The following is a 24313-nucleotide window of genomic DNA, read 5'->3' as shown; positions in this document are numbered from 1 at the left end:
CCCAGTGCTGGGCGCCGAGCTGCTTGGGTGAAGTGCAGAGCAGGCCTCGCTCATGTCCCGGCAGGGCAAGGGCTGGGTGCATCCCAGAACCACCGGCTTCCCTGAGGGGGCTTCTCCTCAGGCAGACCCTCCCTCCAGAGCTTTTCTGCTGCTGAGCCTCCCTGTGGTGGGAATGCGTTTAATTCAGAGCAAAGTGTTCATGTAACCGTCAGATTCCCCATCCAGTCCAAGAAGAGAAAAGCAAGGGAAAAATCCAAGGAAGTAACCCGGGATGAGGGTGAAATGTAGGGGACCAGAGGACAAAAACAGAATTTTCATCATATATAATGGATGATGGGGAGGGCTGTGGGACTGTTAGGACCGGGGGCTCAGCTGGTGCAGTTACAGTATAAACGCATCACCGACGGGCGGCCTCAGCAGCCTGCATGCGTGCTGGCCAGGACAGACGTTCACTCTCCACCTGGGCTGGCTGCTCTCACTCTAATTCTGGGCTCTAGTCTATTCCCAATTTCAGGTCGCTGACCATAGAGGGGCTGGCAAGGAACTGCAGAGGGAGCAGTGAAAATCCATCAATAAAAGCAACACGCTTTCTCTCCCCCCATCACTTTGTTGGTCAAGAGCCTACAATGATGCCGCACTGCCAGCTACAATAATATAGGGTGTATTCTATTTATCTTTTAGACATGGAGTCTTGCTCTGTCACCCAGGCTAGACCGAAGTGGCGCAATCTCAGCACACTGCAACCTCCACCTCCCACGTTCTAGCAATTCTGCCTCAGCCTCCCAAGTTGCTGGGACTACAGGCACATACCACCATGCCTGGCTAATTGTTTGTATTTTAGTAGAGACGGGGTTTCACTGTGTTGCCCAGGCTGGTCTCGAACTCCAAGCTCAGGCAATCCACCCGCCTCCCACAGTGTTAGAATTCCAGGCGTGAACCACCATGCCTGGCTATAACAACAGTGTATATTCGTACCCTAGTTCTATGGACTATGTGGAATGTAGAATGAGGTGCACTGTTCCTGCAGTTCGCAGATGTTCCAGGTCTAACTAGATCTGGGTTCACGTTTTCTCGTCTCTTGCTACACTTGGGAATATCCCCTCTGTGAGTTAATCTCACTGTGCTGCCCACAGGCCCGGCTCTTGCTGCTCGGAGCTTGTGCTCCCATTCCTGCCTCCGCCTGTAAGGCCTGCACCCTCTCTGCCTGTCCCAGCGCAAGCACCCTCCATGACCAAACTCAATCCCGACGCTTCTCTGCAGCCCGTGACTCGCAGGATCCTGCTTTGTCTCAATGCCTTCTCCACCTGGGTCTTCGCTACCCCGCTCAGCAGTGGGCAGTGCAGTCAGTTCACTGCTCTCTATTCCATGCTTTTCCTCCTTTCTCTGCGATTAGATGACAAACTTCTTACAGCGGCCTTGTCTTCTATGGCGGCTGCCTCCCCCTCCACCCACACACCTGAAACTTCCAAATCGCCAAGCTCTAAGAGCACAGAAGCTACCTGATCAATGTTTAACAACTGAAAATAAATCCCACTGACCACAGATTGCCTTAAGGAAAAGACATCACGTGACCATCAGTATTATTTGAATTATCTGCATAGTTTCATACGACGTGGGCAGCAGAGACCACGGCTGTTACCTGCCAATCTTCTCCTTTTCCTTGCAAGAGAAAACTGAAGCTCGAAGAGGACAGTTATTCCCAAAAGGTCACACAGCTCAAGATTCTAAGTCTCCTGTTTTCTAACTTAATTCGCTGCACCCTGTTATGGCCGATGGAACAAGCCCAAGCCGGTGCGCTCCCCAACAGCATGGAGCTCCGAGAATAAAATAACGAACCATCGCGATGTTTGGTCGTTTCTGCTGTTACATGGACTGCAAAGGAATCAGAGAGCTCAAGGTTATTTTCCCAGTAATTCTCATTCATTTTTACTAGGGAAATAACAAAAGCATTAAAATTTCCCAAACTCAAAAGCCATCTCGGATAAAAGATGTCTCCTCTCCAGCTCCAAACATCTCTCATCATTGTAAACTCTGGCCATCTAGTTAGGGATTTCCTTGGAGGAGTTTTATAGCATCTCTTAAAGAAGCTGCTTTTGATTTATGCTCATCATGTCTGACAGCCACCATTTCTCTTAATAATAATCATAAATAAGCAAGACAAGGTCACCTAACCTGAACCAAGCGCATCTCCACTGCCATATCCATCACGGAGCACTGGACCTACAGCAACCGGTCACGAAGGCCTCCTGCTCTCGGCACGCCACGTGAGGTCCTTTTTCTAGCCCTACCCTGGCCTTTTCATTTGACACCGTTTTTCTCCAACAGCCTTACCCAACCAGAGACTCCTAGAGGACCGCATGTCTGAAAGCACTTAGCCCAGAGCAAGGACATGCGCAGAGCCTCTGCCTGCTCACCAAGCAGTTACTTCACACGTTCGCTTTTTCACCATTTTTCTTCCTCTTTACTCCAGTGTAACCACCAAACCAAAAAATGAAAAGTCTTGAAAAAAAAAACCAACTGTGAAAGCCATTAAAATAATGAAATGGATTGGTAGACTCAAGGCACTAAGTTAGAGTGCATGAAAGCACTCTGTAACACGGAGATACGCGTGACCACGCAGCGAACGCCACACAGTCATCTGGACTCTGAAGACGGAGGCTGCACAGATGCTAAGAACAAGTGTTCTTTAACCAGGCACTGGAAAGGCCAGCGGATTTCTTCCTGCTTGTTGTTATTTTTACTATTATCGTACGTTTCAATGCCCTGGGCCCTGGCCATAAGACACAGCAGCCGCTATGTTACACGGAATGGCTTTTCAACTTGCCTTAAATGGCGTTCTGCGCTAAGGTCTGTTGCTGAGACTGAGGGGTGAAGTGAAACAGAGTCAAAGTGTATCAAAGACTGAAGCATACCGCACCTGGGAAATAAAGACGTGAAGGTACTGACAGCCACGATGATTCCCTACCACACTTATAGCGTAACAGCCCCAGAGCTAAGTCTATATCACAAAACCACATCTGCTTAACTACACGGTCCCTGGAGGTGGGTTTCTTTGATTCTAGGAAGATGAATGGTTTACAATGTGCACTTGGCCACAGCCCTTACATTTGTGTTGGAACATTCCAGAGTTTGTGCTGGCCCGTGATGGGAGAACAGGAAAAAGCAGGCCCATGATTGAGAGAACAAGCCTGTGGGCTGCAGCAGTAGCAAAGGGAGGCTCCACATCTGTGTCTCACCCCATCCTTTACTTCCCAGCGTGCTGCAGGCACCAACCCCGCCACAGGGCCCCGGCTTCGACGGCCCGTGGCTGGCTTCCGTTGTTCTTGCTACTTCTTGCCCCTGTCTGTCTTTTTCTCCCCTTACCATTCTTTCACTCACCTATCCCATGACTTCCAGGGCCACCAGCTCCGACCTGGGTCCTCTTCCCCTTGCCCATCATAACTTAACTGTCACGTGCCACCCAAAACTCCAATTAACAAGTCAGTGGGCTTTATACATTAGTTCTTCTGGAGTACATGCCTTTTGATAGGAGATTCTTAAAATGGCAAAGACCGCCTGGGCACGGGTGGCTCATGCCTGTAACCCCATCACTTTGGGAGGCTGAGACGGGCAGATCACTTGAGGTCAGGAGTTTGAGACCAGCCTGGCCAACATGGTGAAACCTTTTCTCTACTAAAAATATAAAAATTAGCCAGGCTGGTGGCACACACCTGGAATCCCAACTACTTGTGAAGCTAAGGAGAATCGCTTGAACTTGGGAGATAGAGGTTGCAGTGAGATAAGATCACACCATTGCACTCCAGCCTGGGTGATAGAGTGAGACTCCATCTCAAAAACAAAATAAAGAAAAAAAAGAGAAATGGCAAAGACTTTCTCCAAAATCATGCATTTCAGGCACATGGTTTGTTGCGGGGAGGAGGGGGCATGGCAGGCCCTGTGGCAGGTGTGCAAACGTGAGTGTCCACAAGTATGTTTGGGGTGGGGGTGGAGAAAAGGCCTCACCCACTGCGATTTGAATGAGACAAACCGCATGATCCCACATCCCTGAGAGAGGCCGCCAGAGTCTCGCAGGCCAGCACCAGCCTCACTCAAGGGGCTTTTGTAGCCACCAGGCCACGAGGGTAGTCTCCCTCACCAGATCCCTCCACAGGCTCCAAACAGTCCACAGGACTCTTGGTGGTTGAGCAGAGGGGCACGGGGTGAGGTAATGGAGGTGGAGGAGCCAGTCTCCCCCATAGCGAGCGGGTGTGGGTCACGCTGTGATCCGCGCCCCGTCCCCGCCTTTCCACCCTGCTGAGCAGCCAGGGATTCACAGCCTTAAGGCTGAGGAGGGCACAGCAGAAGGACAGTTTCTCACAGAGACACACTCCACGCGATGTCCCCAAGGAGCCCGCATGAAAGGAAAGGCCAGGCCTGGATCCCACCGGACGCCCCCTCACCACGGGCACGCGCCAGCCTGGCAGCGGGTTCAGGCAGCTCGCCCACCCACTGCCCTTCCTGCCCACGGTCCTGCCCGGCTGCTGCCCTCCCCGCCCACCTTCCTCGTCCATGGCCAGTGCCCACCCGCGCCCTCCCTGCCCGCGGCCCTGCGCCGCCGCCTACCTGCATTGGGCCGCTTCTTCGGGGTTTTGAGGCTGCGGCAGCGCCCGCCCACGGAGCCGCTGTGCTCGCTGGTGGAGTCCTGCGCGGAGGACGCGCTCCCGGTGGCCTCGCTGTCCCGCATCATGCTCTCGTAGCCGCTGCTGCCGCCGCTGTGGTAGAACAGGGCCGTCTTCCCCATGGCCGGCGGGAGCTCCCCGCTCAGCACGCTGCTGTTGTCGCTGCCGTGGCCGCTGCTGCAGCGGTGCGGCCTCCGCGGGGGCGTGATCTTGCTGTAGGGCGACGGCAGCAGCTGCGCGGCCGCGGGCCTGTCCTCGGGCCGCTCCCCTGCCGGGGCCCCGCCGCGCGCGCCCGCGCTGCCCTGCAGCAGCTCCGAGATGCGCCCGTTGACGGCGCGCAGGGGCAGCTTGGAGGCCGGGCCCGGGCTGCGGGTCCTGCTGAGCGACTGCGTGGACCAGGACATGTGCTTCCCGCCCGCGGGCGCGCCGGGGCTCTGGCCCACCGACTGCGGCAGAGACTTGGTGGAGAAGCTGAGGGTTCTGGTGGTGGAGGCCGACAGGCTGCGCGCCTTGGGGCTGGCCAGGAGGAGTTTGCTCACGGCGGAGACCTTGGACTGGCCGGCCTTGGGCGAGGCCCCGGCCGAGGAGCTGGGGGGCGAGGTCCCTGCGCCGCGGCCCAGGGTCCTCCCCGCGCGGGGCATGGTGCTGTCCTTGCCCGCGTGCAGCCGGGAGCTCACGGAGGACAGGCTTTCCGCCCGCTCCAGGGAGAGGCATTCGTAGTGGCTGACCGTCGACCTGCCCAGAGAGTTGGTCCTGCTGGCCAGCTGCTCCAACTTGGCACTGAAGAGCTTGCTGCTGCTGCTGGCATCCTTCATCTTGCCGCTGGGCTCATCTGGGAGGCCCGCCAGGAAGGCGGCTGGCTGGTTCAGGGGGCTGCTGGTGCCGCTGTTGCTGGCGCTGTGCTGGGGGCTGGCCCGGTTCTTCTGGTCCAGGCTGGACTTTCGGACGGGGGGCAGAGGAGGAGTCCCTTTGGGCCGAGCCAGGACACAGTGCTTGGGGGAAGCCACCTTCCTCTCCAGGGTAGCCTTGGAGGGCTGGGTGCCCGAGGCTGCACCCACCCCGTTGGTCTCAGCAGCATGGTAACAGAAGAGGCTGTCGGGCTCCTCCTGCCGGCTGGCCTTCTGAAATGCCCTAGGAAGGCTGCTGGACTTGACACTTCTGTTGGCATGCACGGGGCTCTGGATGGCCAAACCAGGCAGGGCCGTCTCACACCCATCCACGACCCTCCTGAAGCTGTCGGCGCCGGGGGACGCCGACACCTCCCCGCTGCTGCTGCTGAGCCTGTCACCCAGGCTGGGCTTTCTGTCCTGCTCCTGCTCTGCCCTGGGCTCGGCCTTCGGGGGACCCGTGGCACCCTCACACCTAATCCCATCTTCACTGGAATGAGTGTTCTCTTTTTTTACTTCCTCTTCTCGTTTCAGCCAGGGGTCCTCAAACTTCATCTCTTTCTTTGCACTGTTTTCCTTACTCTCCTGGGACTGGGCTGATGTGGGGCCTGCTTTGGGGGTGGCAGTGGTGGCCTCAGGCTCTTGGGTGCTCCGGGGGCTCATGGCGAGGCAGGGGTAGACGGTGATATTGGTCTTCATGGGGATGTACCCCTCGCAGCTGCTGAGATTCGCCGTGTTGGAGATGGTGACCATGGCCTTGCCCAGGGTGGATATTCTGCAGCCTTTAATGGGGGCTGCTTTGTTGAAAGAGTCATCCCCCATCTCAGACAGGATGAGCAAGTTGTCGGGGCCGGCCTTGGGCTTCTCTCTGCACACCACAGCCGTGTTCTGGATGCTGCTGACAAACTCCGAGGCTGCGGGTTCCGCCATTGCCTCCCCGTGCCCAAAACACGTCTGCGCTATGAAACTGTGGCACGACTGCTCGCCTTCACTGCCCGCGCTCATCTCGCTCAGCCAGGAGCTGATGGAAGAGCGTCTGCTCCCTGCCTCCTGGGCCTTCTCATCCAGGCTGATCTTCGGGAGGGGTAAGAACTGTGTGATGCTGACCTCAGAGACCGGGGCCGTGCTGGAGTAGCACTCCAGGTCCTCGCTGATGCTGCTGATGATGCTGACGGGCCGCGAGCCCGAGGCCAGGGCCTGCACAGAGCAGTCGCTGTTGAAGCTGATGATGCTGGTGGGGCGGCCGCTGTCCAGGACCCCGCTGATGGTCAGCTCCTCCACCAGCGTGAACACCAGCTCGTCCTCGCCGTTCAGCTCCAGCGGCTGCTGCACGGTCACCATCGTGGTGCTCAGGATCTCCTTCTTGGAATCTGGAGGAGTCACTGCTTGAGGCTCATCATCCACAGGAGTTTCTGGGAACCCTTCGCTTCCAGCGGACATGGACTTTTTCAAAACCTGGGGGCTCATTCCGACTGGGGGCGTACGCACCTCAGGCTGCAGCAAGGACTCACTACACGCCATGCCGGAATCCTTGCTTGACGGAGGCAGGGGGTTGGGAGACGGCAGGACCCCCTTCTGGGTGTAGACTTTGCACCTCTGGGAAGGAGAGCTGGGTGGCTTGTACTCTGAGGTCTTGGACAGGCTGGCGACGCCCAGCCGGGGGGAGCCCATGGGCCTGGGCTTGCCTTCCATGAAGCCGCAGGAGTTCAGGCTCTCCCGGCTGCTCTGCAGGCTGGGGCTCTGCACGAGTGGGGAGGTGCTGTGCTGGCTGTTGCTGCCCGGGATGCTCCTGGGTGAGGCTGGGCTGGGGCTCTGGGCAGGTGCTGAGGCGGGCAAGGGTGAGTGACTCCTCTGCATCTTGGAGGCTGGGTTTTCAGGGCCTTCTCTGTCGGTCAGCTGACCTTCGGACCCATTATCTTCCCTATCAGACTCAGAGAATGGGCTTGCCCCAGCTGCTTGGCTTAACGGCAGGGCTCTGCTGGCCGGCTCTGCCGCAAACTGAGCAGGCAGTTCTTCGAAAGGAAACTTGCTGGGCTCCTCGCTGCCGTCGATGCAGTCCAGCCTCTCCTGTAGCTCGGCGAATGTGTTGCACTTCAGGCAGTCCCTTTCTGACTTGCTGGCCGCAGCCTCTCCTGCCTCTGTGGGCCGGCTGTCGCCCCGGGTCTTCTGCAGGGCTGGCACGATAGGGACAAAGTCGGGGGGGCCCTCGTTGTCGGTGAGCTCCTTGTCCGACAGGGCCGTGCCGTTGGGCCCGATGTAGATTACAGTGTCGCAGGACTGCTCGCTGCTGGAGGAGTAGTCAGGGTCGCTGGACAGGTGGGCGATGGGGAAGTCCGGGTCCCCTGTGGCCCTGGTGTGGAAGGGTCTCAGCTGGGTGGGCCTGCGCATGCGGCCTTCTTCACAGGAGCTCTCGCCCCCAGAGGAGCTGGACGTGTACTGTGAGTGAGAGAGCCGTTAATGCGGCGACTCTTCCAAGGCAGTTTCCCTGGGAGCCCAGCTTTGTGTGGCTAGTGGTGGAGGGCCCGGACGGACACAGGCTACTGATGGCCACCCTGGTTGGCCTCTGCATATGGGCCCCTCGGGGTGCCACGCCAGTGTGCCCAGTCTCACGTCACCACTGCATTAGTGAAGGAGAATTCCTGCGGGGCACGGGGAAACAGAGGCTGCTCGGGAAAGGAGGTGACCCTCCAGGCCCTGCCTGACCCACTAAGGGCTTCAGGGTCACCAAGTTCTGGCAGCCTGTACCGTGGAACACTGGTTAGGAAGCACTATGGAAAGATAAAAAAGGTACAAAACGCAGAAGGGAAAAAAAGGCCCACATGTCAGCAGCTGCCCCCGCCTCTGAGTGGCCACGATCAGGATGGTGTTTCCTCCAACACTTGCCACACTACCAGCGTCCTGGCTTTGCCTCTGCCTGAGAAAATGAGCCCCGTGATTTCTAGCAGACTCAGTAATCATCCAGAAACCACTGAATGACCAGGACAACACCAGCAGCCAGGCAAAGACTCCTGGACATGTAGAGGGGGAGGAGGGCCCTGTGAGCAGGGAGTTCGGGGTCCTCTTTGGAGCTGGTCCCTTCAAGGACACAGTCTCCATCTTCAGAGGACCGAGGCATTGCATGAGAAAGACAGATTTCCCGTCCCGCCCACATGTTTCATCTCAAAGTCGCAATCCATTTATGCTCTCTCAAGTGGACCGAGTACTTCCACTCAGGGGTCTAGGCTGGGTGACCAGGGCCAGCACCAGGTGCGGGGAGGGGACATGACTTTCCATCAGCCCAAAGGTTTCCCTGCCCCAGGCTGGACACTGAGCCATGTGTCCTGATGCTGAGGGACTGGCAGCGTTGACTTGGCTGCTTCTGAGTGAGTCCTGGGGCAGGGCTCCAAAGGCTCTCTCGCCCACCACCCCTGCTGCGAGCTCCTTACCTTTGTCTTCTTTTTCTTCATCCTCAAGACTCTCGATGCGATCTGGATGGTGGACAGGGTCTCTGCGTAGTTCCCCGCCGCGGCCGAGATGTGCGCGATCATGGTGGTGCGGCAGTTCATGTTCCCCAGAGACTCCCGCAGCAGCATGGCAAGCTTGCTCTCTCTGCCAAACAAAGTGAATCAGGCTGCATTAGTGCCCGTGTCTCCCTGCGTCTGTCAGGGCAGGGCTTCAGGCCTGTCCACGGCCATTTTGTGGCCCCCCCTTTCTTAATGGCATGCTAATCAGCATCATTTTCCAGCATGGGGCTATTTGTAGTTGGCAAGCACCGAGGAAGTGCTTCTAACTCCAAGATGGAATTCGTGCAGAGCATGTCCCTCGGCACCTCCGTCCTGGCTGTGACGGGGTGTGCCTGTGCGTGTGTGTCTATGACATGGCACATAATGAGGCCTGGGAATAGAAGCGAGAGGAGGGGTCGGGAGAAATGGCCTGTGATGTGACTCGGCATGCTCACTGCACACGTGGCCTGCTCTGGGAACTTCCGCACACAGGCAGTCCTTGCAACAAAACATAGTCCCCTTGCCATGAGCTTGGACTGAAGATCTGTGTGTTTCTAATAGCTGCAAAGTTCCTTCAGCCAGGAAGCTGCAGCTCCTTCAGGGGCAACACCCTCTAACTCACATATTTGCACCTAGAAGCAGTGAAGGAAAAGGCACTCACATTCCTGAGGATCAGGGAGAAACACGGAGAGAGGCCCTGGCAGTCACCCGACCGGCAACAGGAAGCAGACTTCCTACAGAAAGGCCTCCTCCGGAGGCTCTACAGGTGGGGTGTGGGGCCACGACCCTGAGTCGTGATAACGAGGCCCAGGGGTTTGCAGGGAGCGTTTCTAGGTCTTTGAACTGACCTGGAGGAATGGCTGCTTTTCTGTTCCTACACTCGTCCCAGCATTTTTCCCGCCTTGCTTTTAAAGGCCTCTGCTCAGTTCCCCAGCAGCACTCACACTCTCAGCTGCTGCCAGATGTCCCTGCATCTCTGGCGTGTTCCCTGATCTAAAGGCCGAGGTCGCCTATGTCCCATGCCATGCTCCTATCTCTAGGCTGTGTCTTCAATGCCAGAGGAGAGGAATTTGTCCCCATGTCCATGTCTCGTCATCCATCCCCTGCAAAGCTCCCTGGAGAGGACCATCCAGCTCAGCAGACAGTGTGGGACACTCAGGCCACTGTCAGCAGACAGCAGACCATTTCACACGTGACCTGCATCTGGCCTCGGGCAGGGAAGACTGTGGTGTAAGAGCAATAGTTTTTCCTTCCCATCTGGGACCAATTAAGGTGTGAGTTTGGAGACGCTGGGCTCACTATGATTCAGTTCCAGAGCAATTTATGAATATCCCAGGGCTTCCCTTCAAGCCAAATGACCAGTGATGAAAGTGGTGAGGTTGGCCGGGCCCGGTGGCTCACGCCTGTAATCCCAGCTCTTTGGGAGGCGGGGGTGGGTGGATCACGAGGTCAGGAGTTTGAGACCAGCCTGGCCAGCTTGGCGAAACCCCGTCTCTACTACAAATACAAAAAATTAGCCAGGCATGGTGGTGCACGTCTGTAGTCCCAGCTACTCAGGAGGCTGAGGCAGAGAATCACTTGAACGCAGGAGCTGAGGTTGCAGTGAGCCGAGATCACGCCACTGCACTCCAGCCTGGGTGATAGAGTTAGACTCCATCTCAAAAAAAGAGAAAGTGGTGAGGTAAAGGGTACAGAGGAGAAGGAGCAGGAGCCGTGAACATTTAACTCCCTTCAAAACGCATCTAATCCAGCAGAAATTCATGGACAGCAGCACTCGACGAGGAAGCCAGGTCCCATTCCCGGCACACCTTCTAGCCCGGTCCCATTCCCGGCACACCTTCTAGCCAGGTCCCATTCCTGGCACACCTTCTAGCTGGGTCCCATTCCCGGCACACCTTCTAGCCGGGTCCCATTCCTGGCACACATTCTTAGCAGAGACACCACACCTGGATGCATCTTGGGCTCTGTCTTCAATATGGGAGGTGGAGGATGAGTCCTGTTCAGATAGGTTGTGATCATGTAAGTCAGCTCTTGTTACGCATGGTAGTTGTGTTCTATATTTGTGAACATTGAATTTGTAAACAGCGGGCCATTGTTCTTAGGGGAGATAAAGTTTGGTGCAAAAGTAATTGCAGTTTTTGCCTTTTTTTTTTTTTTTTTTTTAGTTACTTTTCTTTTTCTTCCTGAGACAGAGTCTTGCTCTGTCGCCCAGGCTGGAGTGCATTGGCGCGATATTGGCTCACTGCAACCTCCACCTCCTGGGTTCAGGCGATTCTCCTGCCTCAGCCTCCCGAGTAGCTGGGATTACAGGCACCCACGACCACACGTGGCTCATTTTTTGTGTTTTTAGTAGAGACGGGGTTTCACCATGTTGGCCAGGCTGGTCTTGAACTCCTGACCTAGGTGATCCACCCTCCTCGGCCTCCCAAAGTGCTGGGATTACAGGTGTGAGCCACCGGCCCGGCCCATTTCAATTACTTTTGCACCAGCCTGATATATGGTTTAGGTTTCTGTGAACCTCTGATGACAAAAGTTTTTTCCATTGGTCAATACATAACCTTGTTAGTGAGACGCTCTATTTAACATTTTCTTCAAAATAACAAATTATATTCAGTATTTCTTTAAAATAAAATACTAGCCAAGATGCATTTAATACCTTCCTGCCCTTGGGTACCACGGCTGTAAATTTCTTTGGCTTCCAGCCTTACAACAATGCTAGTGATGACATTAAATTCTCTCGTCATCTGATGAGTACACAAATTCAGCTATATTTTATCTCTTCCATGGCTCCACCGTGCACTCTGTTGCCTTAGCCCTTTCCAGAGTGGCCCCACATATGGACTGGCCGAAGGCACATGCCCCTGTGTCCCCACGTGACCCTGTGTAAGTCCCCAAGAAAATGTAGCAAAGACAGGATAAAAAGGTGTACCATTGTGATATCAAACTGGTTGCCCCGTGTCCTTCCTCTTCCTTTTTCTGGGTGTGCTGTATTCTTGATTCATTAACACTGGATTCCCATGAGCGCTGTAGCTCACGCCTGAAAGCAGCTTATCTAACACATGTATTTTCTCTGGAAGGCACATTTCGGCCTTCTTGTGCTTAGGGAGCCTTAATAGGACATCAGCACCATTTTTGGGGCCATTTACAGCAAAATCACCATCAGAAAGCACAAAAATAAGAAAAAAAACCAGCGCTAAACAGACTGCAAAAGGGACGCGTGTGCACAGTATGAGAGCCGACAGAGAAGGCAGAGCTCTGCGCGGGGGCGGGGAACGCATGCATCCGGCGACGCAGTCTCCACCCCGCCGCCCGTGTCCGAGAATGACTGTGAAACCACCGTCTTGGTTTTGGGGTCACAAATATATTTCAGTGAGTAGGTGAATTCGCAAATACAGAATCTGCAAATGATGAGGACTGACTGTTAACCCACTGCACACAGCTGAAGGCACATCCCCCGAGTCTCCACGTGACATTCTGCAGGAAGCCATACCAAAGGCAAAATTTAGATAGAACCGGTGATATCCAGCTGTCTGCCCTGTGCATTTCCGCAACTCCCCACTCATGACTCCATCGTATGGTAAAATGTTCACGGCTATTTTTTCAAGTCTACATTGTGGAAAGCAGCCACCGCATGTGTGTTGCTTAGCAACCAGTACCCTCGCTGTCCCTGTGCAAAGCGGCCAGCGGAAATGCTGGAGGCCCTTCGTGTGGGCTCTGTGGGCTGTAAAAGAGGTCCTCAAGGGAGTGAAAAATGGGGTACAGAAAGCTGCGGCTTTTCCAGCCTCGTGATGAACTTGGAGCGAAGACAACTGAGTGAGGGAAGGCGGGGTACTAAAGGCTGCAAACCGTCGGATGAACTCGGAATCTTTGGAGGGAACGGTCAGCACAGACTTAGCCCATCCTTTGCATCAGGACCGAAGTGAGAGCAAGAGAAGAGACGAAGAAGACACAGGGCCGCTGGCCACCTGCACCCGAGCCAGGCGGGAGGGATGGAGGGAGGTGGTACCTGGAGGGGGGTCGGGTGGGGGGCCCTGGCTGTGGAGGACAGGTCGGCCACGCACAGGAGGGGACTGGGGACGGAGCAGAGCTGACTGGGGCCTGAGGAAGGCGCACACTGCTCTTTCAGGTAGCCGTGTTTATGCACACATTCCACTGCCCACCTACCCTGACCACACATACCTTTTAAGATATTTTAGGCCAGGTGCGGTGGCTCACTCTTTGTGGGGCCAAGGCAGGCAGATCACCTGAGGTGGGGAGTTTGAGACCAGCCTGGCCAATATGGCGAAACCCCATCTCTACTAAGAATACAAAAATTAGCCAGCCTGTGGTGGCAGGCACCTATAATCCCAGCTACTCAGGAGGCTGAGGTAGGAGAACTGCTTGAGCCCTGGAGGTGGAGGTTACAGGGAGCCAAAATTGCGCCACTGCACTTTAGCCTGGGCGACAGAGGGACACCCTGTGCCAGAAAAAAAAAGACTTTTAGAAAAACGTCTTTTTAAAATCAGTCAGTGCTTTCATTAGACATGAAAAAAGGACAAAATGAACAGGATAATGAACATATTTTAATTAGTAATGAGTTGAAGACACGAAGGAGCGTGTATCACTCCAGCACAGGCGCTGACCAGCCAGGGCCCTGCAGGTGCCAGCCGCCACACTGCCGCTCTTGTACATAACATTTTATTAAAACACAGCCACATCTATTGGTTTACAGTGTCTGAGGCTAATTTTGTGCTCTAATAAGAGTTGAGTGATCCTAACAGACCCTACGTGGCCCACGTGGCCTAACATACTTACTACGTGGTCCTTTGTGTAAGAATTCTGTCGACCCCTGCTTTAAAGTAATGATGAAACACAGTTTCATCCCAGACACGGAACCACCAAGCAGAAAATGAAGGTGTGTCTTGATTTCCTGACAACACAATCATCCATTGCTTTGTGCAGCAGAAATGGAAACAGGTGTGTGAACCATGTGCATGCAGCCAGCCACACCGGCATGCTCTTTTACAGACAAGGGAGAGCTTGCTTTTGTGTTTGTTTTTGTTTTGAGACGGATCTTGCTCTGTCGCCCAGGCTGGACTGCAGTGGCACGATCTCAGCTCACCGCAACCTCCGCCTGCTGGGTTCAAGCAATTCTCCTGTCTCAGCTTCCCGAGTACCCGCACCTACAGGCATGCGCCACCACACCCGGCTACTATGTTGTATTTTTAGTAGAGACAGGGTTTCACCACGTTAACCAGGATGGTCTCGATCTCCTGACCTCATGATCTGCCCACCTCGCCCTCCCCAAGTGCTGGAGCCACTGTGCCCAGCCGCTTTTTTAAAAGTAGTACATTGGTTGAGTTTAGGGCTGGAAACTACAGACACAGATTTCTTATATGTATGAGATAGTCAAGATAGAACTAATATTTGAATGCCAAGAAGACACGGGTACCACTTGCACTGTGAAGGACAGCACCCTGGAACTGCATCGCATTTCAGTGACTGTTCCATGCTCTATGCTTCACCTGTAACGTGCCAGAATGCGCTGTAGAGAGACGGAGATGCTGGGTGAAGGTTGCCAGATATCAAGCCGGCTCCAAGAGTTCTGATCTTCTAGCCCTAGGCGCCAAATCCCAGGCCCCTTCATTCACCCTCTGACCACCAGGAGACGGCAGGAGAGTGAAGAGAAGGAAATGAGACCAGAGGGAGGACAGAGCCACGGCTTTGAAATACATGCCGGACGTTCAAACAGCACTCTTACACCCTCCTCGCCGCGGACTCTGCCTCCTTCCTATTTATATCTGATTACTCTGTGAAGAGCCTTTTCTTTTGTCCCCAGAGAAGTCACCAGGGACCCTTGGAGACCAGCCTGAGATGCCAGGGACTACAGCTCCCAAGATGCCAACATCCCTGGTCCAGTGCTCCTGGCCAAGGTGGGTAGCGTCTCTGCAGTTCCTTATCCCTCATGAGAAAGACTGTTTTCAAGGGAAACCATCACCACCGCTGCTCAGGGCAATTCTGCCCCGATGGGTCTCCGAGGTCTCAAGCAAGTTTACTTCTGACAGCGTTGAGTTGTACCAGATTGCAACACATGCCTCCCAGGGGGAAAATCGCTTTATTTTTATTTTATTTGAGTTTACTTATTTCTAAAGGACTTGATGATCTTGCTGTCCGTGACTGCTTCCCGGACATTCCTGCGTGTGACGCCTCTCCTCTGGGGAAGCCATCTACTCTGCAGAAGTGGCCTTGTCTCGGCAACTTTCCCTTCAAGGATGCTAATGCCTTAGGGGATGAATTATTTGGTTTTGGGTACTAGAGAAGTACCAGAAGCTGGGTACGGGCTGAGCTAACCTGATGGCATTTTTGAAAGGAGAGGTCCGTGAAGGTGAAGCTCTTGCTGCTCAATTTCAGTAGTATTCCATCTGCACTGCACAAGCCATTCGTAGGTCTGTTCCGCGGGATGCCGTGAAGACGACTGCACATTTGTGGGCTAGAGAAGCGTGGCTCTCAGGTCTTCCAACGAGGGCGGCTCTGCTTTGTAGAGTATTGGCAAAGATGGCTCCGAGTCCAGCGTGCATGCTAGACGTCCTCAAACACTGTCATTCAGCACTGCCCAAGACTATGAATGGTACCGTCAAGGAGAGCTTACGAGAGGGCCCTGCAGAGAACCACCCACTCTGGCTGAAGGACCAGCCTTTGTGATCCAACCAGCACACCACCTGTTATGAGATCATGTCTCGCTTATACTAAGACTGCTGGTTGGCAGAGGTCTTGAAACTTGAACCATTAAGAGTACATGAGGCTAACCTAATTATTTGCTCATAGGTCTCTTTTATTAAACACTGTAGAATCCTGAGGGGCAGGCAGCGTCGTTTGAGATGCCGCTGAGGCAGGAGAAAACGCGGGAGAGACGTGTGCTTCCCCCACGCCATCCTGGTTACTTAGGGCTGGCACCACGGTGGCTCTGGAACGTTGGTGGCTGTGCCCAGTGAGAGGCAGGAGAGTCGCAGTGGTGCCCCACGGGGGCCTGCTATTCTTGCTGACGCAGTAGTTGTTTCCAGGAAGAGCCGTGTGCTGAGCATTCAGGGGAGCTCTCAGGAACATCAGGAGACGCTGGACGCAGAGAGTTTGCACAGAGCAGAGGCTGTACGTTGCAAGTACGGGCTGGAGCCAACGAGTCTGAGTTACGACTTTAATAGTTACCACTGTACACAGAGGAGGATGAAGTCTGGGTGAAATTTGGGCCACACAGATCCATCTGATCCTAGATGCCGGCATTCTATTTATCTGAATGAGATAAAGTTCATGGCAATTCAACCTACTTCTTGAGAAAGACCAGCTGTAGATAGGAAACAGTCTAACAGATTCTTTTAGAAGTATATGATGTAACTCAAATTTATAAATAACAGAAGGTTTCAAGTTAAAATCCTAACCAATCTGCTTTGATCTCATTTACACAAGACTCGCTCGCAGTGACTAAAGTGGATATAAAACATGCGCTCGGTCAAATGCGTCCCATGAAAACTTTTATTATTCATTCGTCATTCCTTCTTATCTAGAACAGTGAACATCATCTCAGCGATAGCCATGCAGAATTAGTACAATCCGAATTACTCTAGATATTTGAACTCTTCAGTTCTGCCTAGGAAATGTATGTTCAGGCCAAGGCCATAGCACTCAGGTGTGATATCAGAAATTGTAAAGGTAATTCACATAATGACTTATGAAAGAAATAGTCTGCTAATTCCAGAATACAATTCTGTGAAGATTGAAGACTATTTCTAGGGCCACAGAGCATTAGAGTGGAAAGAATTTGGGAGATTATTGCATTTCCTAATAAAAGCACAGCCATGGTAACAGGTGATCTGCTTTCTGCTTGAGTATTTTTAACTTGGGAGAACTTACTATCTCCCAGGACATTTCTCTTATATTAAACTGAAATCTTTTAAAAATGACTCCTAACCCATGGGCACTAGCTTTGTGCTCTAGGATTATATGGGGTAAAAATAGTCCCTGTTGCTCACACTTTAAAAGACAGTTATCACATCCTTCCATCATGTTACTGAGACAAGGCCACTTCTGTATGGCAGTGCCCTTATTAAGAAATGCAGTAGGCTGGGTGCAGGTGCTCATGCCTGTGATCCTAGCACTGAAGGCCGAGGCAGGCAGATCATGAGGTCAGAAGTTTGAGACCAGCCCAGACAACATGGTGAAACCCCATCTCTATTAAAAATACAAAAAATTAGTTGAGTGTGGTGGCAGGCACCTGTAATCCCAGCTACTCAGGAGGCTGAGGCAGGAGAATTGCTTGAACCTGGGAGGCAGAGGTTGCAGTGAGCTGAGATCACACCACTGCACTCCAGCCTGGGCAACAGAGTGAGACTCTGTCTCAAAAAAAAAAAAAAGAAAAAAAAAAAAGAAATGCAGTCTTTCAGCTCTAATACTCTATGGTCCTAAAAATGTTCTGTTGCTTAAGAACATTCCATGTTCCTTCAATTGCCCTTCAGATACTCAGTTCGCCATCCAAGCTCACACTAGCCCCTTCCCACCCTCACAATTCAGCACATCATCTCTGGTCAGACTTTTGGGCAGTAAAAACTTTGGCCTTGCCCAAAGACAGATCTGGCCGTCTCCACAGGCTTCTCGGAGGTGAACTATGTCGAACTCACTGGGAGAGCCTTTGTTTAAGGTGAGGGTTGGCCGCATCAGATCTCAGCGTGGGAGGGACCGTACCTGATTGTCTTACGGTCCAAGCTGGCTGCGAGAGAAAGCTCGGCCCTGTGATTTAGGGCAGGGGCTTTGGGGTCACACGGTACCAGTCAACCTGAAGACTGAGTTAAACCACATGGATCGTGCCAGTGTAATGAAACCACAATAACCACTCTGGACACAAGGCTCAGGTGAGCATCCTAGGCTGGCAGTACTCCACGTGTACCTCACATGTGGTTGCAGGGAAGGTGGTGTGACGTGTCCCGAAGACGATGCAAGCATCACGTTTGGAACCTTCCTAGACTCGTCCCATGTGTCTCTTCCTCTGGCTGATTTTAATCTGTATCCTTTCCAACGTAATAAACTGTAGCCCTGAGTTTCCAGTGAATTCTGTGAGTCCCTCTTGTGAACCACGAGCCTGCGGGAGGTTCCGGGAAGCATCCGAACACACAGTGTCAGAAGTGACGTGGTCTCGGGTGGCCTCCTTCCACTACCTTTGTAGCTGGACCCTAATTTCTTGCAGCTGGTGTCAGTAGCCTTGGGCAGGCTTGGCAGATGGGGGCTGTGCTCTCCAAGTGTGAAGTTTGGCTGATTCTGAGGAGCTCTTCTCAGCAAGATCCTGAAAACCCTGACAGTAAGAGCTGTGTTTCCATTTTGACCTTTCTTTGCAGTAACTCAGCCAATATGTATGACTTATTAGCTCTAGGTCAGAAAGGAGAAAATCCTACATTTATTTTTATTCAATTTAGCATAATCAGGAGCTAGGAATGTCATCACTTTGATGAAAACCAAAACCAAAACCCAAAAACAATAACTTAGAAGGTAAATTAGTGGACCTTATAGACAAATAGAAAATAAGAGATCCACAGATTTCCCCTGAACCAACAGACTGCCAAAACTTACATTTTTTTTGAGACAGAGTCTCACTTTGTGCAGTGGCCTGATCTTGGCTCACTGCAACCTCCGCCTTCAGGGTTCAAGCGATTCTCCTGCCTCAGCCTCCCAAGTAGCTGGGGCTACAGGCACATGCCATCATGCCTGTGTAATTTTTGTATTTTTAGTAAAGATGGGGTTTCACCATGTTGGCCAGGATGGTCTCGATCTCTTGACCTTGTGATCCACCCACCTCAGCCTCCCAAAGTGCTGGGATTACAGTTCTGAGCCACCACAGCTAGTCAAAACTTACATATTCTAATGAAGTTTAAGATGAAACAAAGATGTGCCGAATGATTCGGTAACAAGACCCTGTGTACTTCCTGAACATGCAGACTGTTCTTTAATAGATGCAGGCAGATTTGATCCACCTGCAGGAGATTAGGAATAATGATGTTTATGTCATTACTGCAATTTACAATGTAAATACGACTCTGGCATGTTTCACACTGTCTGAAGTTTCATTTCCTTTTAAATGTTATGTGGCCCAAACCATTATCATTTGTTATCAGTGCTTTGCAACACATATTTCTGGTAGACCTGTCATTTTTTTACAGAGACTCTGCAATGGTTTATGACGGCTTTACTAGGGGAGGGATAAGGAAGCATCTCAGTTATGTTGCATTATAACCATGACACATTTTTTGAGTCAAGATGAGCTCATTGTACTATTTAGAAACTTTGATCTCCTTCCACTTTAAATCATCCTCAGGTTTAGGAGCGTGTGTTAACCCAGTGCCAGAGATCTCTGCAGCAATCCAAAAGGGAGTTAGGCACTGCTGGCTGGTAGAGCTGGAGTCAGAGTCACGTTGTCCTAGTAACCCAGAGGCTCTCCCTCCATTTTTTCTTTCTCTTGTTCTTCCCCAGGGACTTTTAAAGAATTCTCAGGAATAAAGAAAATGCAGAGCCTTCTTCACAATAGCAAAGACTTGGAACCAACCCAAATGCCCATCAATGATAGACTGGATAAAGAAAATGTGGCACAGATACACCATGAAATACTATGCAGCCATTAGAAAGGATGAGTTCATGTCCTTTGCAGGGACAGGGATAAAGCTGGAGACCATCATTCTCAGCAAACTGACACAAGAACAGAAAACCAAACACCGCATGTTCTCACTCATAAGTGGGTGTTGAACAATGAGAACACATGGACACAGGGAGGGGAGCATCACACATCAGGCCTGTCGAGGGTGGGGAGTTAGGGGAGGGATAACAGGAGGTCAGGGGCTAGGGGAGGGATAGCATTAGGAGAAATACCTAATGTCGATGATGGGGTGATGGATGCAGCAAACACCATGGCACGTGTATTCCTATGTAACAATCCTGCACGCTCTGCACATGTAGCCCAGGACTTAAAGCATAATAACAATAATTTAAAAAGAGGAAACTGCAGAGCCCAGTGGAATTCTTGGTGTAGTGAAACCCTGCCCCAGCGGGGCGGCTTCTCCCAAACCTTTCCTCCTGCCTTCCTCATCATCTATGAACCTCCTGTGTCTCCTTAGTGATAAACTCACATTTCTAGAACATTCTTGTGCTTTTCCGTATTAGTGTGTGTTTCAGGTAGGAAACATACGTGAAGTTTATATTTCATGTGGCGTTTTGACAGCACCTCTTTCTGTGGTTCGATCTATGATTGCCCTTGAGGGTTGACATTCGAAGTCTGTAGAATCTGGGCTTTGAAAATCTGCAAATAGATTTAGAGTTCTTTCAAAAAGATGTGTTTGCTAAAAAAAAAAGCCAGGAAACATCTGGAAGTGTTTCATTTCCTCTTTTTTATCTCCTCCCTAAGCAAAACCCTAAGATGACAGCACATCGGGGATTGGGGAAATTATGGGGCTTTTACTTTCCAGCTCTGGGAACTCAGGTGAGTCCCTCTAATGTTCTCCAAAGCGGTACAAGATGATTCTTTGGAGAAGAAAATATTGGAATTTCCTTTTATAATCTATTTAAAAAAAACGGATTTGAGAGACACAATACAGTATTACCAACCAACTTATTCAGTGACCCACTTACCCTGACACAGTCCCTGGACAGGCTGAAAGGAGGTTAAATAGGATTAGGTGAAGGGTCTAGGTTTGGTAATTATTCTAGATTACAATCATGACTGCTTCCAGTGTCCAGAGCTTCATCTAGCCAATTCTATGCTTTCTATCCAAATAACATGAATAGAATACGCCTAAGTGAGCCCCGAGCAGCCGTTGCACTTGTATTCACTTGACTGTGTTCTGATCTTGTGCACACAAAAGGCAGAGAGGTGTCATCTTGCTCGGCCTCATCAGGCCACACAACAGTGGACACTCCCCGTGTTACAGGGTAACCTTCCAAGAGAGATGACATCAACCAGCTCATTAGGCGAGGCCAGTCACAGGATTACATCACCCTGTCGGGAAGGATTCAGACTGGTTTTGGGAGGATGCATGTGTTCATGAAATGTCTTTCTTCCTGTGATTTCATGCTCACAGCTTTCCTCGTGCAGAAGGCTTTCTGTTAAGTCAGCAGCATGAAGCTTAAAACAGGATTCTGATGGTCAAGGTCAGGACCAGCCGTCTCCTTCCATCCCTGCTCCCTGCTCCTGACCAGTGGCCTTTCCAGCACTCAGTTGGGGATGCTGAATATGGTTGCAGGAGGTCTGGTGAAGACTGTTACTCCCTGAGACGTGGCCCTCGGCGCCTGCCTGATGGGCTGCACGCGGCGCCCGCCTGATGGGCTGCACACCGGCCCTCGGTGCCCGCCTGATGGGCTGCACGCGGCACCCGCCTGATGGGCTGCACACTGGCCCTCGGGGCCCGCCTGATGGGCTGCACGCGGCGCCCGCCTGATGGGCTGCACACCGGCATGACCGTGGCTCCGTCTGTTGCTTCGCTGACTGGCGGTCGGGAAGGACTCCCGTTATCATGTGAAGGTGACAATAAAGATGATTTGGTGGCTCTGGACCTGGCCTGGGCGGCTGAGTGAGGAGGGTGAAGGTGCCTCCCTCCACATCCCTCCCCGCTCTGCAGGCTTGCGGCACCCACCACGCTATTTACCGCGCCCTGAACACGCTGTGAACATTCATGCCTCTCCTGCATTGGTGCTCGTCCCGGGTTTTAAGTCAGAAATGCCCTTTCATCTCTGTCTATGGAAATTCTTTCATGTCCTGCTCAAATGCATGAATCCACTCATTATTATCCACGAATAATCCTTGTTACTGAGAAAAACAAGGGGAAAAGTTGGATGGAACTAGCAACTGCAAGGGACTCTGTCCTTGGAAATCACCTGCCTTTTCACATTTTTATTGTAGTAAAATATATATAAAATTTCCTATTTTGCCGTGCATTGTGGCTCACACCCAGCACTTTGGGAGGCCAAGGTTGGCAGATTGTCTGAATCCAGGAATTCAAGACCAACCTGGGCAACATGGCGAAACCCCATCTCTACTAAAAATATAAAAAATTAGCCAGGCATGGTGGCACATGCCTGTTGTCCCAGCTACTTGGGAGGCTAAGGCAGGAGGATAGCTTGAGCCCAGGAGGTCAAGGCTGCAGTGAGCCGAGATCCTGCCGTTGCACTCCAGCCTGGGCAGAGTGAGACTATTTCAAAAAAGAAAGAAAGAAATAAAATAAAACCAAAGCAGGTGCTGCTGCCTTGGGCTGCAACGTGTGCCTAGTATAAGGCTCGTGGTCCCTACTACGTCACAGCAGAGAGACGCTGTCAGCCCCGTCATGGCCTACTGGGGTCTGCACAGATCACAGTTTCAAGGGTAGATCACAGTAGGGACATTTTACACCAAGGTTACCATCAGGCCTCTCTTGACAAATGGATATGACGTTCCCCAAAGAGGAACAGTCAGAGCCACTGAAGTGCCCTCAATCTGAGGCCAAGACTCTGGCCAAGTCAGTGAGGCCCCTCTGTCAGCTCTGACTGTGCTGCGACTCCCAGGCCATCCTTATATTGTTACTGCACAGGTACGGAGGTCTCCAGAGCAAAAATGTTTGATCCCAACAGGATATGTGAGTCAAAAGGGCTGATGAAGCCATTTGGTACAGTCAAGTTAAGTGTCTCTGGCATGTAGAAAAGATGTGTTGGCCGGGCGCGGTGGCTTATGCCTGTAATCTCAACACTTTGGGAGGCTGAGGTGGGCAGATCACCTGAGGCCGGGAGTTCAAGACCAGCCTGACCAATATGGAGAAACCCTGTCTCTACTGAAAATACAAAATTAGCTGGGCGTGGTGGCGCATGCCTGTAATCCCAGCTACTCCGGAGGCTGAGGTAGGAGAATGGCTTGAACCCAGGAGGCAGAGGTTGTGGTGAGCTGAGATCACGCCACTGCACTCCAGCCTGGGCAACAAGAGTGAAACTCCATCTCAAAAAAACAAACAAAAAAAATGATGTTTCCAAAAAGGGCCACAAAAGTTATCTCTGCTTGCAGAGGAAGCAGCTACCTACGTGGGAGCCTTTGGGGGGTCTTGTTACAAAGCCTAAACGTGTCCCATTCTCATTCCTTTGCACTAACACACAGAAAGTCTTATTCTAACAAATATGCTACCTCTGAGTTGTTCATTCAACAAGCAAGTGTTAAGCACCTTGGCTACGGGAGCCCCGCCGAGCGCTTTCATTCGGCTGGCCGTGTTCTCACTTGCCCAGAAGTCTCGGTGTCCGCCTGTTACCCGGCATCCTGTCTTGTTTGTTTTGTCCTGGATTCTTCATGTCTTTATTCAAAGTACAAGCAGTTAGGATTAAGACTTGTATTAAAATGAGATGGAAGAACTGGGTGGACTTTCACTTTCTGTTTCAGTGGTCTTATCTAGGAACATGTGAGGTGTGTGCAGTGAACAGAGTTAGCACTTTAAGACATACTGTCAGGAGTTCGAGACCAGCCTGGCCGATACGGTGAGACCCCCGTCTGTACTAAAAACACAAAAAAATTAGCCAGGCATGGTGGTGGGCGCCTGTAATCCCAGTTCAAGCAGTTCTGCCTCAGGAGGTTGAGGCAGGAGAACTGCTTGAACCCAGGAAGTGGAGGTTGCTGTGGGCTGAGATTGCGCCACTGCACTCTAGCCTGGGTGATAGAGTGAGACTCTATCTCAAAAAAAAAAAAAGAGGAGAGAGAGAGAGAGAAAGAAAGAGAGAGAGAGACAGACAGGCAGACAGACAGACAGATATAATGTTCCGGCCAGGTGCACTGGCTCATGCCTGTAATCCCAGCACTCTGGGAGGCTGAGCTGAGGCAGGTGGATCACTGGAGGTCAGGAGTTCGAGAACAACCTGAGCAACATGGTGAAACCCCGTCTCTACTAAAAATACAAAAATTAGCCAGGCGTGGTGGCACATGCCTGTAGTCCCAGCTACTAGGGAGGCTGGTGCAGGAGGATCACTTGAATCCAGGAGGCAGAGGTTACAGTGAGCCGAGACTGCATTACTGCACCCCAGCCTGGGTGGCAGAGTGAGACTGAGTCTCAAACAAACAAACAAACAAACAAAAAGATATAATGTTCCAAGCTGAGAAACGTATTATGCTGAAATCCACCTGTAATTGATGTACACATATAATTCATAACTGAGCTCAGACACCCTTCTAACTCTACCAGAGAAGTACAAGCTATAGTTGTTGAAATTTGTAAACTGCATATAAAGGAGTTAGAGTAACTGAACTACAAACATTTTTTATGAAGTTTAAATTGGA

At 52.0% G+C, this 24313-nt stretch overlaps 1 protein-coding gene across 1 annotated transcript in view; it reads right to left on the bottom strand.

The window, feature by feature from the left end:
- Positions 1-24313, bottom strand: part of KIF26B (kinesin family member 26B) — a 569508-nt gene that overhangs the window by 9906 nt on the left and 535289 nt on the right. The window contains exons 11-12 of the mRNA XM_064383674.1: positions 8971-9133; positions 4603-7981 (exon numbers count right to left, since the gene is read on the bottom strand). Of these exons, the coding sequence (XP_064239744.1) occupies positions 4603-7981; positions 8971-9133 (3542 nt within the window). The remainder of the gene's footprint in view (positions 1-4602; positions 7982-8970; positions 9134-24313) is intronic.

This window comes from Aotus nancymaae, unplaced genomic scaffold (genome assembly GCF_030222135.1).
Source record: "Aotus nancymaae isolate 86718 unplaced genomic scaffold, 86718_ANA_hifiasm-v0.15.2.pri h1tg000032l_0, whole genome shotgun sequence".
Classification (NCBI taxonomy): Eukaryota; Metazoa; Chordata; class Mammalia; order Primates; family Aotidae; genus Aotus; species Aotus nancymaae.
The sequence above is the reverse complement of the archived record's forward strand: the minus strand, read 5'-3'. Positions and strand labels throughout refer to the sequence as shown.